Source organism: Juglans regia, chromosome 1, assembly GCF_001411555.2.
Source record: "Juglans regia cultivar Chandler chromosome 1, Walnut 2.0, whole genome shotgun sequence".
Lineage (NCBI taxonomy): Eukaryota > Viridiplantae > Streptophyta > Magnoliopsida > Fagales > Juglandaceae > Juglans > Juglans regia.
The window spans coordinates 40,467,593-40,482,978 of NC_049901.1; the positions used below are offsets into that span (position 1 = coordinate 40,467,593).

General features: G+C 35.4%; 2 protein-coding genes across 2 annotated transcripts; one reads left to right on the forward strand and one right to left on the reverse strand.

Annotated features, from left to right (window-relative positions):
• The first annotated feature begins 4,836 nt into the window (after positions 1-4,836).
• LOC109006252 (F-box/kelch-repeat protein At1g55270-like) lies at positions 4,837-9,155 on the forward strand. The gene is made up of 2 exons (XM_018985466.2): positions 4,837-5,642; positions 7,718-9,155. The coding sequence occupies exons 1-2, from the start codon at positions 5,616-5,618 to the stop codon at positions 8,975-8,977; spliced, it is 1,287 nt and encodes a 428-aa protein (XP_018841011.1). The 5' UTR covers positions 4,837-5,615; the 3' UTR covers positions 8,978-9,155.
• Positions 9,156-9,387: 232 nt separating this feature from the next.
• LOC109006253 (probable ethanolamine kinase) lies at positions 9,388-15,061 on the reverse strand. The gene is made up of 11 exons (XM_018985467.2): positions 14,864-15,061; positions 14,423-14,514; positions 14,188-14,294; positions 13,371-13,476; positions 12,682-12,804; positions 12,449-12,540; positions 11,786-11,870; positions 10,326-10,431; positions 10,165-10,231; positions 9,830-9,922; positions 9,388-9,737 (listed from the first exon to the last, which is right to left on the reverse strand). Exons 1-11 carry the CDS (start codon positions 15,001-15,003, stop codon positions 9,609-9,611), a joined length of 1,140 nt encoding a protein of 379 aa, XP_018841012.1. The 5' UTR covers positions 15,004-15,061; the 3' UTR covers positions 9,388-9,608.
• Between the last annotated feature and the right edge of the window lie 325 nt (positions 15,062-15,386).

Below are 15,386 nucleotides of genomic sequence, written 5' to 3' on the forward strand. Positions count from 1 at the left end.
TTGCACTGTAGTTATTGTACTAGGACATTTGTTTGGAAATCTCACCCCCTCCTCATGTATTATCCTTTCCATTTTTAATAAAAATTTGTTTGCTTAGAAAAATAATGGGTAGAAAAACTTTTCCAAACGGTTTTATATTTATGTCGGATACATTTATTATCTTTATTGTCGTTTGGTTTGTTTAAAATGTATATGGTATTAATTTTGAACTTAGTGCCATAACCAAAAGTTTTTCAACGTTCAGATTTTAATATCAAGCCGTTTTAGGATTTAAGTGCTTTATTGCTTTGGTTGTCATTAAGATTTTGTCTAGTTAGGTAGTTTATATGAGATGAGATGTTTTGTTAAAAGTTAAATAAAATATTATTATAATATTATTTTTATTTTAAGATTTGAAAAAGTTAAATTGTTTATTATATTTTATGTAAAAATTTGAAAAAATTGTAATAATTATATGAGATGAGATGAGATAGTTTAGTTTTGTGCATCCAAACCAATCCTAAATCAACTATGGGAGTTGAGCTTATAATTTTGGCTTCAAAAAGGGAGGAAGCAAATTGGTTGAAAGATTTATTACAAGAAATTCCTTTGTGGGAAAAACTAGCTTCACTCATATTAATTCATTGAGATAGTACTGCTACAATTGGTAAAGTACAAAATTGTTCTTATAACGGTAAATTCAAATTCTTAAGAAGAAAACACAGTACTCTGAGATTTTATTTGATGGATGGTGTTATTAACGTGGATTATATTAAGTCTTGTGATAATCTTGCAAATCCACTAACCAAGGCTTTGACAAGAGAAATGGTCTAGAATACATCAAGGAGAATGAGATTAAAACCCATAATTCAATAGCCATGTAAGAGGATACCCAACCTTGAGGCCAAAGATCCTGAGAACTGGGTTCAATGGAAAAAAACAAATCATATGATGGTCGTAAGAAATGCACTATGTATTATTACTAGGTCAATTATGAGAGTTGAGTTTATAGTTTTGACTTCAATAAGGGAGAAAGCAAATTGGTTAAAAGATTTATTACATGAGATTCCCTTGTGGGGAAAACTAGCTCCACCCATATTAATTCATTGTGATAGTTCTGCTACAATTGGTTAGAGTACAAAATCGTTATTATAACAATAAATCTAGATCCGTAAGAAGAAAACATAGTATTGTGAGATTTTATTTGATTTATGGTATTATTAACGAGGATTATGTCAAGTCTTGTGATAATCTTGCATATCCACTAACCAAGGCCTTAACAAGAGAAATAGTATGGAATATATCGAGGGGAATGTGATTAAAACTCATATTTCAAGAGCCATGTATAAGGATATCTAACATGGGGACCAGAGATCCTGAGAACTGGATTTAATGGGAAAAAAAAAAAGCATATGATGGTCGCAAGAAATGCACTATGTATTATTGTTAAGTCAACTATGAGAGTTGAGCTTATAGTTTTGGCTTCAATAAGGGAGGAAGCAAATTGGTTGAAAGATTTATTATATGAGATTCCCTTGTGGGGAAAACTAGCTCCACCTATATTAATTCATTGTGATGGTACTGTTACAATTGATAGAGTACAAAATCATTATTATAACGGTAAATCCATATTTGTAATAAGAATACATAGTACTGTGATATTTTATTTGATTGATGGTGTTATAATGTGGATTATGTTAAGTCTTGTGATAATCTTGCAGATCTGCTAACCAAAGCATTAACAAGAGAAATGGTCTGGAATACATCGATAGAAATGAGTTAAAACTCATAATTCAAGAGTCATGTATGAGGATATCCAACATGTGGACCAAAGATCCTGAGAACTAGGTTCAATGGGAAAACAAATCATATGATAGTCGTAATAAATACACTATTTATTTTATTTTTCATTCCTATGATGTGAGTGTATTTATCCTGTAATGTTTTGGATGATGAGTTTTTTGAAAAAATTCTTAATGAAATTATGTAGCTCTTATGAATAGGGCATAAAAATTACAGAAGCACTATTGACATATTTCACATATGTGAGTTAGGGATTGGGGCCGCTCTCTATGAGTACTGAGTTTAGTCTCAAATACACTCATGAAACTGGGATTAACACAAAGTCGTAATGTGTTTGCTAATAAAGTTCATGTCAACACACCTGGATTTTTATATATGAGTAATAATTATTTATTTCTTTTAAGCTGTTATAGTGGCTCATAATCTGATGTCGCTTGATGTGGTATATCAAATTGTAAAGTTACTTTTATTATAAAATAGATTTTATAAAATCACATTAATTTATAGATTTATTTTATATAATTTATTTATATCCGTAACAATTTTATCATTACCGTTCTTTTTTTCATTAAGCTTGCTTTCAATTTTTTTTTCCTTTCTTCTTGAATTTTGAATTAAACTTTTACAACATCTTTTATTTCCAAGCATTTTTTAAGTTCGGAACGGTTAGTGCTTTCCAGCATCTGTTTTAGTATTTGATCTTGTTTAAATTTTATTTAAGGCGATAAAGAAAAGAAAGCCGTGGGGTTGGGTGTTAAGTCGTTAACTCGAAGTTTACGTTTACGGCATTAAAAGCTTGGAATCAAGAGTCTTACGGAAAATTCCGGCGTTTAGATTTTAAAAATAAAAAATCTTCACAGTCTCTTAACACTATATTATTTTTAATTTTTATTATTTTTTTCTTTTATCAAATATTTATTATATAAATAATAAATAGAAAATTTGAAATAATTTAAAAAAAAATAAACTCAAATAAAAAATTTTAAAAAAATATTAAAAATTTAAAAATTTTAAAAAAATATAAAATATAGAGTGTGGTAGAAATTGTATAATAAATTTCTTTTAAAAATGGTTGTACGAGAAGTGCATCGATATGCACGGGTAGAAATGAGCTCCGATTGGTTTTCCAGTAGTAAGTGGGCGGGCTACTTTAATTGTTTTGATTGCCTATGGCCGTTCACTTCGAGTATTCATTCTGGTGTGTCTTCTTCGTATGAGATAGAGAGTAGATAAGAGAAAGTGTGTAAATAATTTTAAGAGTATTTTTCAAATAAAAGAGATATGTTTTTTTGAGTGAAGTTTTGGATTTAACTATTTGTACATAGTTGGTTCGAGTTATACGACAATCAGTTGGACTGTTGTATCATAAATGAGTCAACTCAAGAAGAATTTTATTGTACTGATTAATTTTAAACTTTTTATACTACAAAGAGCTTGAATCTCTTTGAAGAGAACGAGATTTTCATGCTTCAGTTCAAATTGATTTCGATTGAATGTTATTTTATTGTAATTTTTATTATATTATTATGTATTTCACCAACACATAAATATTATTTTCCTATCTTTGTTTTTTTTTTTTTTTTTTGGGGGTGGGTGCCACTCATGAAGTTTTCACACTAGGAAATACACAAATGGACAGACATGGAAAGTGCTGTGTGAAAGAGGAGCACGTTCTAGACCTGATGAAAATTCTTCCCTCTTCTAGAGGTCGATTCAATTGGAGCCCTAATATTTCTTTTTTCTCTTTTTCAAACCATGATGTTTTAAACTTACTTTATTCCAAACCCAAATATACTCAGGTACAGCCACAGGGATATATTGACAAACTTTCCTGATTAGGACTGATGATTATTAAATTAAGTTAAGGAGAAATAGATGTCATGGTGTCATCCCCATTATACAGAGCATCATATGTGGCTCATAATCCAGACAACCAAAATCAACTTGTCTTCTGATGTTCCCATTTGAAATATAAATAAATTGCAATGAAAAGCATCTTTGGTAACAAAAATCATAGTTAGAAGCCATGGCTGATTGGTTTGTGCAGGCTTGACTCGAGAAAGACCCCAAGGCTTTTACAGGATCTGGGTCTAAAGAGGCAGATACAGTCGAGCTCAAGCAATCTATTATTAACTCAGGCTGATTTACGGCTAAAATTATAAAATTCAAGTTCCGAGCAGCATAATCTCTGATCAATTCCCATCATCCCTTCCACCAAAAAAAGAATGGAAAAATACAGTAATAAAGTACAGAATATATTAAAGGGAAAGCATTGAGGTGATCATGATCTAATCACAGTAGTCTTCTTTCACTAACAAGAGATCTTATTGCCCATGGCCCATCCAGATTCATCAATAAAAAAAAAAAAAGATGTGAGGGTCCAATGCTTATAGTTACCTAAATAGCCTTTGTGGAGTAGGAACTACGAAGCGTACGTTGTTTAGATAGTGAGTAGATATGAAATAAGATAAAAATTTAAAATTGAATAATATATTATTAAAATATTATTTTAAAAAGTTAAATTATTTATTATATTTTATATATAAATTTTTAAAAAAATTATAATAATAAAATAAGATATGATGAAACACTTCTTATATCGTTTCAAATTTGGGTTGTGGAGTTGTGGAGTTGTGGATCCATCATTTCATGTTTTCTTCTTCGTTTATTTCATAAATTCATCTCAATTTATCATTACAATTTTTATAATTACGTTTGAATGTTCAACTGTGTTGAATTAAGTTGAGATAATAAAATATTATTAAAATATTTTTTTAATATTATTATTATTTAAAAATTTTAAAAAATTAAATTATTTATTATATTTTATATTAAAATTTAAAAAAATTATAATAATAAATTGAGATGAATTATAATCTAACCGTATCTAATTGTTTTTGTCTACGAACTTTTTACGTAACAGAAAATAAAAAATAAAAAATGCCTCACCCTCCATTTTTAAGATTTTTGAGTTTTGAGTCTTTTTGACTCTCTCCTCTGCGCGCGCACACTCTCTCTCTCTCTCCGTATCAAAGTCTCAAACAAGAGCTATCTTCCAATTAAAGTGTGAATTTTGTCTTTAATTTTTCTTCCGAAAAATAACCACCCAAATGTCATCATTCAAAGTCCCCTCTTTCTCTCTTCCTTTAATGTTATAGGTTTGCTTTTCCTTCTCTCTCTCTTCTTGAACACACTCTTCTGCTTGGTAGGTTGTGCCGTTGAAGTGATGGGCCCTAAACTCCACTGAAGATTTTAATGGTGCGAGGGGTCTCTATCCATCTTTCAGTGCTCTCACTTCCCCTGTTTTCCCGCTGTCTCGCATTTGGGTTTCTTTGGGTTTTCTCAAAATATGATATCGGGTTCTCTGATTTCTCAGTCTGGCGGGCATGGGAGCTGACTTTCTAAGGTTTTGGCGCATGGGTTTTTTATTTTAGACATGGGTTTGGGAGATAATGCGGTAATGAAGTTATAGTGTTTTGGTCAACTTCGGTTGATTATGATTTATGGGTTTTGCTTCTTTAACGTGTTCGGCTTCTGATCCTTGAGGCTAGTTTTCTGCTTCCCGTGAGTTTTCATGAGATGGGTGTTTGATTCTGGATGTCGATTTTGGAAGATTACGAGGAGAATTTTGTAAATAATCAGAGTGATTTCATGTTTATGTTTTGAAGGTGGATTTTGGTCCTGGTGTGCAGCGAAAGTTAGGTTTTTTGAGACGAGCTATGCGTTTGTTACATCAGTATTTCGGATGGGAAATGGTGATTGAGAGATAGGTACTTGATTTTGGAGGTGGGGTTTGATAAATCTGGTGTTGGCAAGTCCTTGAACGACGAGAAATGGACAGAGTGATTCAGCCTCCTCTGGTAAATTTTATATCAACCTTTACTGCTCTATTTTACATCAATTTTTTTCTTTTCATTTCTGGTGGAATCGAATGGTGACTTTGGCTATGCTTTCTTTCGTTCTTACTCTTTGAAATTGCTTTTTGTCTCGTGATTGGGTATAAGTTTGCGTTTCTTGGTTGTTCCTGTTGTTGAATTTTGTTCCAACTCAAGGATATGATTGCTGAGGTGCTTACTAGAGCTGTAATAACTAGAATACTCTGAGCTGCTTTATAGAAATTAGAAATGCACTCTTTTTTTTACGAGTGGAACTTGTTGCACAATATCTGTGTTTGTGGTTGTTCTGTTATCCGTGTATCCCTGGCTGAAATCTCCCCAAAAGAGTTGGATAAGGAGAGGTTTTTCAGCAGCACGCCTTGTTATATGCTTGTTATGTCATGTGAACCAAATTGGTTCTTTGGAAAAGAAAATTGACATAAATGGTATAATAGATTGATTCTAAACTCAATTAGAGATTCCTTACCACTCCATCGTTGCTTTGCCAGCGGCATAAAAAGTAAAGAATGCTTCTTGTCCAGGATTCCTTTCACTGGCAGATACTAGAGATTCTAAGTTGAAAACTCAGGCAAAAAGGTAAAACAAAATGATCAATGAAGTCCTTTAGCTCCAGTTAGGGGCCTTTAAGGCATTAAAAGCAAGGACCCGGTACGAACAAGTGCATTTCACTGACATCTTTGCTAAATTCAGAGTCAATATGCTATCCAAATTCTTTTCATGCTTCTCCATTCTGTGGGGGGCGAATGACTATCCATTTCAATCAATGAGGTATCTAGCAATTTAGTGCTTTTTAACTTTTTTTTTTTTTTTGATAAGTAAAAGATCAATATTATATATATGAGTGAAATAAGTATAGCCCATGTACACAGGAAGTATACGAAAGAACACCTAATTACATTCTACGTGCGATAGATTAAAAACAAAAAATCATGAACATTTCCCCCCTGCAATACAATGGCGGAAAGCCAAGACAATAATGTGTGGAACAAATATTTCTTCAACTCGGCCAGTGTGCATTCCTTATCTTCAAAGCAGCGCGTATTCCTTTCTGTCCAAATACACCACATGATGCACAACGGAATCATCTTCCATACCATTGCCACTTGATGACAATCTTGCATCTTCCTCCAACAACCCAACAGGTCCACCACTCTCATAGGCATAATCCAAGCTAAATCAACCCTTTGAAAAATCTCATCCCACAATGCCCTTGCTACCTCACAATGTAGTAAGAGATGGTTCACCGATTCTCCATTCTTTCTACACATGTAGCACCACTCCATGACTACACATCCTTTCTTTCTCAAGTTATCCGTGGTCAATATCTTCTCAAGGGCGGCACTCCAAACAAAAAAGGCTACTCTAGAAGGCACACGAGACCTCCATATATTCTTCCAGGGAAATGGAGTATTATCTTGAGATGTCAAGATGTTATAATACGCCTTCACTGTGCTTTTTAACTTTTGAGGCTTGAGTATCTTACTTTTTGACAGCCGTTGCCTTGTTAAAGTCCTCTTTAGATTAGTTTTAAATTTCCCCCTTTTCAATTTTGGAGGAAAAAAAGCCTCAACTGCAGATGTCTTCAAGTGAATAACCCCTAGGGATTGGCTAAAGTGGTAAAGGTCTTGGTCTTGGTGGTATATTCCCTCTAGGTCCAAGATTCAAATCCTCTTGGGTGCAAACAATTTCTAAGGGCTATCGGACTGGGGGGAACTTCTCCTTGAATTACCGGTGCATTTGGGGAAAACTCCTTGCCGGGATTAGTCGAGACTTTGTTCTTGGACACCCGGTGCCAATAAATAAATATAGCACTAGTCTTTTGATCTTTTTACTATGGGGAGGCAAGTAGGAGAGTAGGAGCTTGCTGACATTATTTGATCACCTTTTTTTATCAGTAACAATGTGACAGACTGATGCATCAAGCTTAATTGGTCTTCTTTGATGTGGACACCAAGATAATGTATAATGTTGAGTTCCTAAATTGTTGGCATGGACTAGCCCACAAGAATTTTAATTATTGTACGCATGTACCTTTGCAGGTTGATACAACAGCATGTCTATGTAGGGTAGATGCAGGCCTCAAAACTGTTGCAGGCGCAAAAAGATTTGTTCCTGGGGCAAAGCTCTGTCTTCAGCCTGACATTAAACCATCAATTCATCCTACAAGGAACAAGCCATCTCGTGGTGACAGGAACCGAAACCAATCCCCTCTGCTTCCAGGACTCCCCGATGATCTCGCCATTGCTTGCCTAATCCGGGTCCCAAGGGTTGAGCATCGGAAACTCCGGCTGGTCTGCAAAAAATGGTATCGTCTTCTGGCTGGAAATTTCTTTTACTCGCTTCGCAAGGGCCTTGGAATTGCAGAAGAATGGGTATATGTCATTAAAAGGGACAGAGATGGGAAAATATCGTGGCATGCCTTTGATCCTATATACCAGCTTTGGCAACCTCTGCCTCCTGTGCCAAAGGAATATTCTGAAGCCCTTGGGTTTGGTTGTGCTGTCCTTAGTGGGTGTCACCTCTATTTGTTTGGTGGTAAAGACCCACTAAAGGGATCAATGAGGCGTGTCATTTTTTATAATGCCAGGACTAATAAATGGCACCGTGCCCCTGATATGCTTCGTCGGCGACATTTTTTTGGCTCTTGTGTCATAAACAATTGCTTGTATGTAGCAGGTGGAGAGAATGAGGGTGTGCACCGGTCCTTGAGATCAGCTGAAGTCTATGATCCTAATAAGAATCGATGGTCCTTTGTTGCGGACATGAGCACTGCAATGGTTCCCTTTATTGGGGTTGTCTATGAGGGCAAGTGGTACTTGAAGGGGCTTGGGTCTCATCGGCAGGTTCTAAGTGAGGCCTACCAACCAGAAACTGACACCTGGTACCCTGTTTATGATGGAATGGTCACAGGTTGGAGAAACCCAAGTACTTCCCTTAACGGGCAACTTTATGCTTTGGAATGCAAGGATGGCTGCAAACTTAGGGTTTATGATGAAGCAGCTGATTCCTGGAGCAAGCATATTGACAGTAAAATGCATTTGGGGAATTCTAGGGCTTTGGAGGCAGCAGCTCTTCTACCCCTTAACGGGAAACTGTGTATCATCAGAAACAATATGAGCATTTCTCTGGTAGACGTTTCGAAATCTGCAGATGCAAGGGGATCTGCATCTGAACATTTGTGGGAAACAATAGCGGGGAAGGGGCAGTTCAAGACTTTGGTCTCAAATCTCTTGTCCAGCCTTGCCGGCAGGAACCGCCTGAAAAGTCACATTGTTCACTGCCAGGTTCTTCAAGCTTAAAAGGCAGCTGCATATCAAAACTATAGGTGGCTCTTAGATTTCTTTAGACCCTCTGTATCTGATGGGCTACAACATGCATGAAAAGATAATGCACAACAATCTGTTGTTGGTTCATATTGAAAGTAGAAATCACGTTTACCATGAGGGTGCTAAATGGATGGGGATGTTTGTTCAGCTAGACTTTTTGTGTTACATATATATATATATATATAATACACAGTTTTTACATGTCAAAATTGATGACGTATTTGAGAACTACTTTCAATGTATGTGTGCTGTGCCGCATCAATAATCAAAAAAATATCATTCACTGCACACCATCAGGGCAAAGGACCTTTAACAACTCAAACTCGTGTTTATCTCTGCTTAGGCACTGTCCATAATTTTACTACAAGAATTACCATGCGAAGGAGGGAATAAAAATTGTATATAATTTGAAAACAACAGGTTTCAGAATTACAACAGGATATCTTATTTTGCCCTAAACTGCAATATTTTCCTCTCATTAATGGCTACAAAGAAAATTTTACAAGAATATCTATCTAGAGGAATCAAGGACCTCTTCCTAGAACTCCGTATAGCAAATTTCTAAAATGCAGACTGGTAGTAAGTACAGCGAAAATGACAATAACTACCCAGACACAGATCCCAAGAGGTAAGATCGTGCCAGCAAGAAATAGTTTTCCTTCTGCCTTTTGTATTCATTGTATCGGAGGAAGAAGTAACCGAGATAATCAAAATCAATAGGGGACATCTTTGCCTACGAAGAACAGACACAAATATAGTAAGCGCGAGATACAAAACCAAGGGGCAAGCGAGTTTTCGCATGCAAAGCAGGAGGAATGAATATACCTGGATTAGTGCCCACAACGCCCAATACAAGTGCGAAGCTAACATATACGTATTTGACTCGACATACAGAGCTTCAAGATCTTTGTCAGATACCTGTCGTTAAAATGATCATTATTACTGTAGGGAAAAAAGAGTTTAGCTGTGAAGTATGAATATTTTCTAATCGAACATCTCATATAAAATTGCGACTTCCTTATAGGGCTTTATTCTAGATTAATAAACCATTCTATAAACAAAAACAAACACACACACACACACACACAAGCAAACAAAAAAAACGTGCATAGGAAATACTAACATTTTCAAATTGCAAACATAACACAATACTTGCATACCTCATGTGGGGTGTCAGGTTGTAAATAATTCCTGAAGAAATTATATTGTTCATCCTTATGAGGGTATCTGCAAATGAAACCACACCCACATTTCAGAAATAGTATCCTCATTGAATCATCATGATAAATGAGAGAGAAGCAGAAGAAAATAAAAAACATACGTGCTGTAGTCACAGTCATAGCCTGCATATTCATTGAAGTGATTTCCAATGTCAAAGCCTCTATAGTTGTATGATCCATACTCAAAATCGATGAAGTATAGTTTCTCTGAACATTTACCAAACAAACAAGGTTAAAGGACAAAAAATGGCAAAAATAACATATCAGCAAAGCGATCTCGCTCATTCTATTTCGGTAGTCTTTTGTGTTTATCTTCTGATGCTGGATACCATATTACTTAATTTTTTATGACGAGGAATCCCGGAGATTGAGCAAACGCGACATGTTTTTTATCCAGTAAATCCCGGACACGTGTAAAGCGTCCCCATCATATGGCTTAGGTAAATCATCCATTTTTCACCGATGGGAGGTGGCCCTTGTTTGCACCCAAGGTTTGAAGTTTGAAGTTTGAACCTAGAGGGAGTAATACTACCAAGACCAAGGCTCTTACCACTTGAGCCAATCCCTAGGGGCTCCATTTTATTTAGTAAAAAAAAATATATATATATATATATGTGGACACCATTTTAGGGGTCCAAATCACATTTCCCTCTTGTTGCAGTCCAATACTGGACCTCGCACAAATCATATGATATTGGCAGCTGCCAAAAGCATGCAAATGTTATTGCCAAACAACGTTTAGGAAATAGTATTGAAGCAACTCATCAGATGGATCGTCAGAATTCTTTACACCAATACAAAGATAGACCCCATTCTCTAACCATGGTATGAAAAAAGTCTCATTAGCTACAATTGTATTTGATTGGCATCACTGCATCAGCAAAGCCGAATCTGCAATACAGTGCACCTGAATTATTGCAATCTCACGACATACCATTCTACTACTCCACCAATTAGGGACCCACCAAATCAAGAGATAGAATCATTTATTAAAAGTTCTTGGTATATGAAACTCTGACTTTGGGTTTGTTTGTCAGTTACGGGATAAGCACAAATAGAAAGAAATAACCTAAAAGAGAAACCCAAAATGTGTATATTAAATTTCTATTCAAAGGTTCATGGAAAAGATCATTGGAGGTCGGTGGAGGGTTGTTTGTTTGTCTTTACAAGCAAGAGTTCTCGCATGCGCAAGCGAGAGAGAGAAGAGAGAGAGATGTATAATAAAAGAGAAGTGCTAAATCTATAAAGAGAAGTACAAAATGAGAGTTTACAACTTGATGTGGCTTGATATAATACATTAGATCTGTTTTACAATATAATGCAACACATCAAGCCAAATCAGTTTGTAGCTTTTTTTTTTTTTTTTTGTAATTTTTTTGCAGACCAAGTATTTCTCATAACCAAATTGGCAGAGACACATTTTAATTAGAGAACTACAAATAAAACAATATAACAGAAATAGATCATACTTCAGCGAAAAAGCCTAGCAGACTATAAAACTTTAGAAGTCAACAAAAGAGGAATACAAGAATATAAACTGAAAAGGAAGGGTCACACATACCTTCATCATCATTAACCATTATATTTCCTGAAAGTAAGTCATTGTGAGCAAAAACCACGGGAGCATTGAGATGGCCTGTCAATTCCTGTTCCATTATCAGAAGACATTTGTAAAGAGGAATACAGTTCTTTTCACCCAAATAAACATGAATAGCCTTTATTGATGACAGTTAGCTCAATTTTTCGAAGTCTTGCGTGGTTTCCTCCCACCAAGAACTATTTTAAGGTGAAAAATTAAACCGACAAAATTCCGTAGATCATTACAAGTATAGGGCACATACTGCACGTCCCAATTATGCTTCTGGATACCCATATACCCCTGGCTCATTCTCATATTATAGCTCCATCTGGATATGATTTTGCTAAGATCCTCTAGGAAGGCATTCAGATTAATTTGGTATAAGATGATAAAGACCAATTATGGCCTGCTTTTGAGGAAACTTTTTCTGCACCTATTTATCCCCAAAGCAGAAATGCAAAGCTTCTCAAAAGGTTATATCTTGTCATTGAATTGGCAGGATCAGAAAAATATGGGAAGTAATGAAACCTCTAGGAAGGCAGGTACAGAAGATTGACAACTTCAAAATTCCAAGAAGATTTCAAACCAGAGCAATCATATGGAAAAAAGAAAAAAAAAAAAAAAAAAAACTAAAACAACTACTACCTTGAGACCAACAATTTGATCATGTACTTCCTTGAATGAAATCGTCTCATACATCCGCTGCTTCTCTTTATCATCAAATTCAAGAGCAGATGCTGCAATAGAAGATGGTAAGTTGAATGTCAAAATATAAACCAGAAACTATAGAAAGATACACAGGCTTGGATGTAACAAACGGAACACTATACATTGCCTGGGAGGCATAGCTAGTCATCCATCAAGGGAAGATAGAACACCTTTGTCAAAGAACCTGGAGATGTCATTCCATAGCTGAGGTTCTTTAGGGCCTGGAATTTCCACTTCATGAAACTGGCGTAGTTGCTTGGCAATCTCAGCAGCTAGCTTTGGCTTTCTCATGTCTGCAAGGCAAATTGTATGTGTGTATGTTATTAGTGTATATGTAAATACTTATCTGTGTGTGTGTGCATATGTATGTATCTTTCAATATTATTTATGTGCATTGCAAGGTTGCAGGCCAATGGAAACCTAGACAAATGAATATAAACATATATGTGTGTCTGTCTATTAGTTCAATGCTAACAACTCTCAGCTGGCATTTAATTCCACGCCTACAGAAGATTGTTTTGTAAATGAGAATGCATAAATATTGGCTTATCATAAAGAGGAAAAAAAAAATGTGATTACATTAATAGAACTAGTTTATTTCTTTTCTCCAAGTGGTCGTCATAGTTACTTGTCACCTTGGATTTCAAATTCAATCATATAATAAAAGGGCCTCAACCATCATTAGATTGTTTACGACTGCGCTTGAATTGAATGACGAAATTTAAGTGCAACTATAGAAATGTAATCTCATTTTTGAGATTATTGCTACTTCAGAAGTCCTTAGTACATGGGATAAAGCCTAGAAATAAGAATAAGCCCGTACTAGTCCTTCCCTGACATACAACTTTCTAATTTTTACCTGCTGAAGTAAGTGTGCGTGCATTGATAAAAGATTGCACCATTCCATTTCCAAAAACTCCAAGCAACTTGGCACCAAATCCAGCAGCTGAGAGGTATTTGATAGCCTAAACACAATACATGGAGAGCACTTACAAAGTGAAGCTTCAACAGAAGTCATGAACTATATACAAAAAAAGGCAGATAAAGTTAAATATGGTGGAGCATCTTTCAGTAATGCTATAACATCAAAAGATGACACCACTATCATGAGTTAAACAACTACTGCCTTTCTATCCAGCTGTCCATTCTATATGGGCTCTAATTTTTTTTATAATTTTCTCTGTCAATAAGGATTTGTATATATAGTTATCAGAAATGATTACGCATATGAACCCCCAAACAAGAGGACGGGTAAGATTCAAGATAATCAATTTTCGTCAACAAAGAAGCAGAACTCAACTTGCCGACTGCATTGATTTCATCTTAATGAACATCCTTTTACAACCCCTCAAACCGATATCATATTGCTAGGCATTGGAACTCCGTACAGCAGAACATCAAATACAATACATTGCACTTAAAGCCTGATATCTAGCCGATACAATAGCATAGGAAAATAAATAACCAGCAACTGTTTAAGATGAAATGAAATCTTGAAATTATTCAGTTCTCGATAAAGAATCATTTCCAAGAAGCATGGCAGAAATGCAAATCACCAATATAATGGAAAGTAATCTGGCTCAGAAGAGTGACGCAAGAACTATTTGGTTAGCACACAGTTATTCTGGTATTTCTACAATGATTGCCCATTATTATCAAAAAGCTTAGGGAATCACCTGCAATTCCCGTTCGCGATTGATAACGTACTCAGTGTTAGGTCCATACAATCTGACTGTCACCGGCTCCTCGTTCCCAGTTTCTTCCTTGACGGTAACTTTAAGCACTACACGAATCAGTGATCAATTTTTCAGTTCAAACAGTATCAAAGACAAATGCGGCAACAAAGCAACATAATATGCCTAATTCCATTATCTTTCAAGACAAATCATCACTTATCAAAAAAATACTCACATAGATTTGTGATGCCACCGGATACAGTCTCCACTGAAAAGTGAGAACCGTCCAATTTCGACCATTTATTGAACAGATCCTTGCACAAATCTCTGCAAACAGAAGGGAATCGAACCGGATCAAAATTTTCGGAACAAGCAAGACGGAGAGTGCACAATGAGAACCAGAAGTAAAATAAGATTCGATTTCGCCTTCATATTGTTTTCTCTTTTCCGTAATATTAAATACATACAAAAGCGAGAACAACTTGTTGCAGTAGCTCATAATAAGATCAAAAGCTATAAATTTTTCTTGTTTTCCAACGGTTTCTCAGCTACCAGCCGGAAAACGGAAATCAGAGCAAAGAAAAGAAAAAAAACCAACACAGAGAGAAGCTGATATTTCTAATTCGAATAATCCATAGAAATGCGTATGAGATGAAGAGGTAGAAGCTCGACGAACATGAGGCGAGGCTTCATGTCAGGGAGAGAGAGAGTGTGGTCGACGGTGAGAGAAGAAGACTGAATGTCCGAGCTAAGTTTCGGGTTTTCTCGAGCTTCCTCTGCCACTTCCATGGCGTTCCAGGTGGTCACAGCTCCCATAATCTTCCGACTCTCTGTCTTCTTGTTCTATATATGATATTCCTGTATCTGCTATATATTCAAACGCGATATTGCGGAGACTTTGAGGGTTATTCTTCTAATTATAGGACGAGCACGCTCAAGAGGACGGAAATTGACCCTACGAATTTCTATAATAGCGACTATGTCCCTCTTGTCGTCTAAAGTTGTCCGACAATAAAGCCTAGTTTAGTTTTACAATTATTCTCATCTTATTTAATTTTTTAAAAATTTTAAAATTTTAAATTTTAAATTTTAAATTTTATAATTTTTAACATATCAATAACTGATATATGAAAAAATAAATTTTTATAATTTTTTCTTAAATATATTTAATATTTTCCTTCCCACTAAACAATATCATG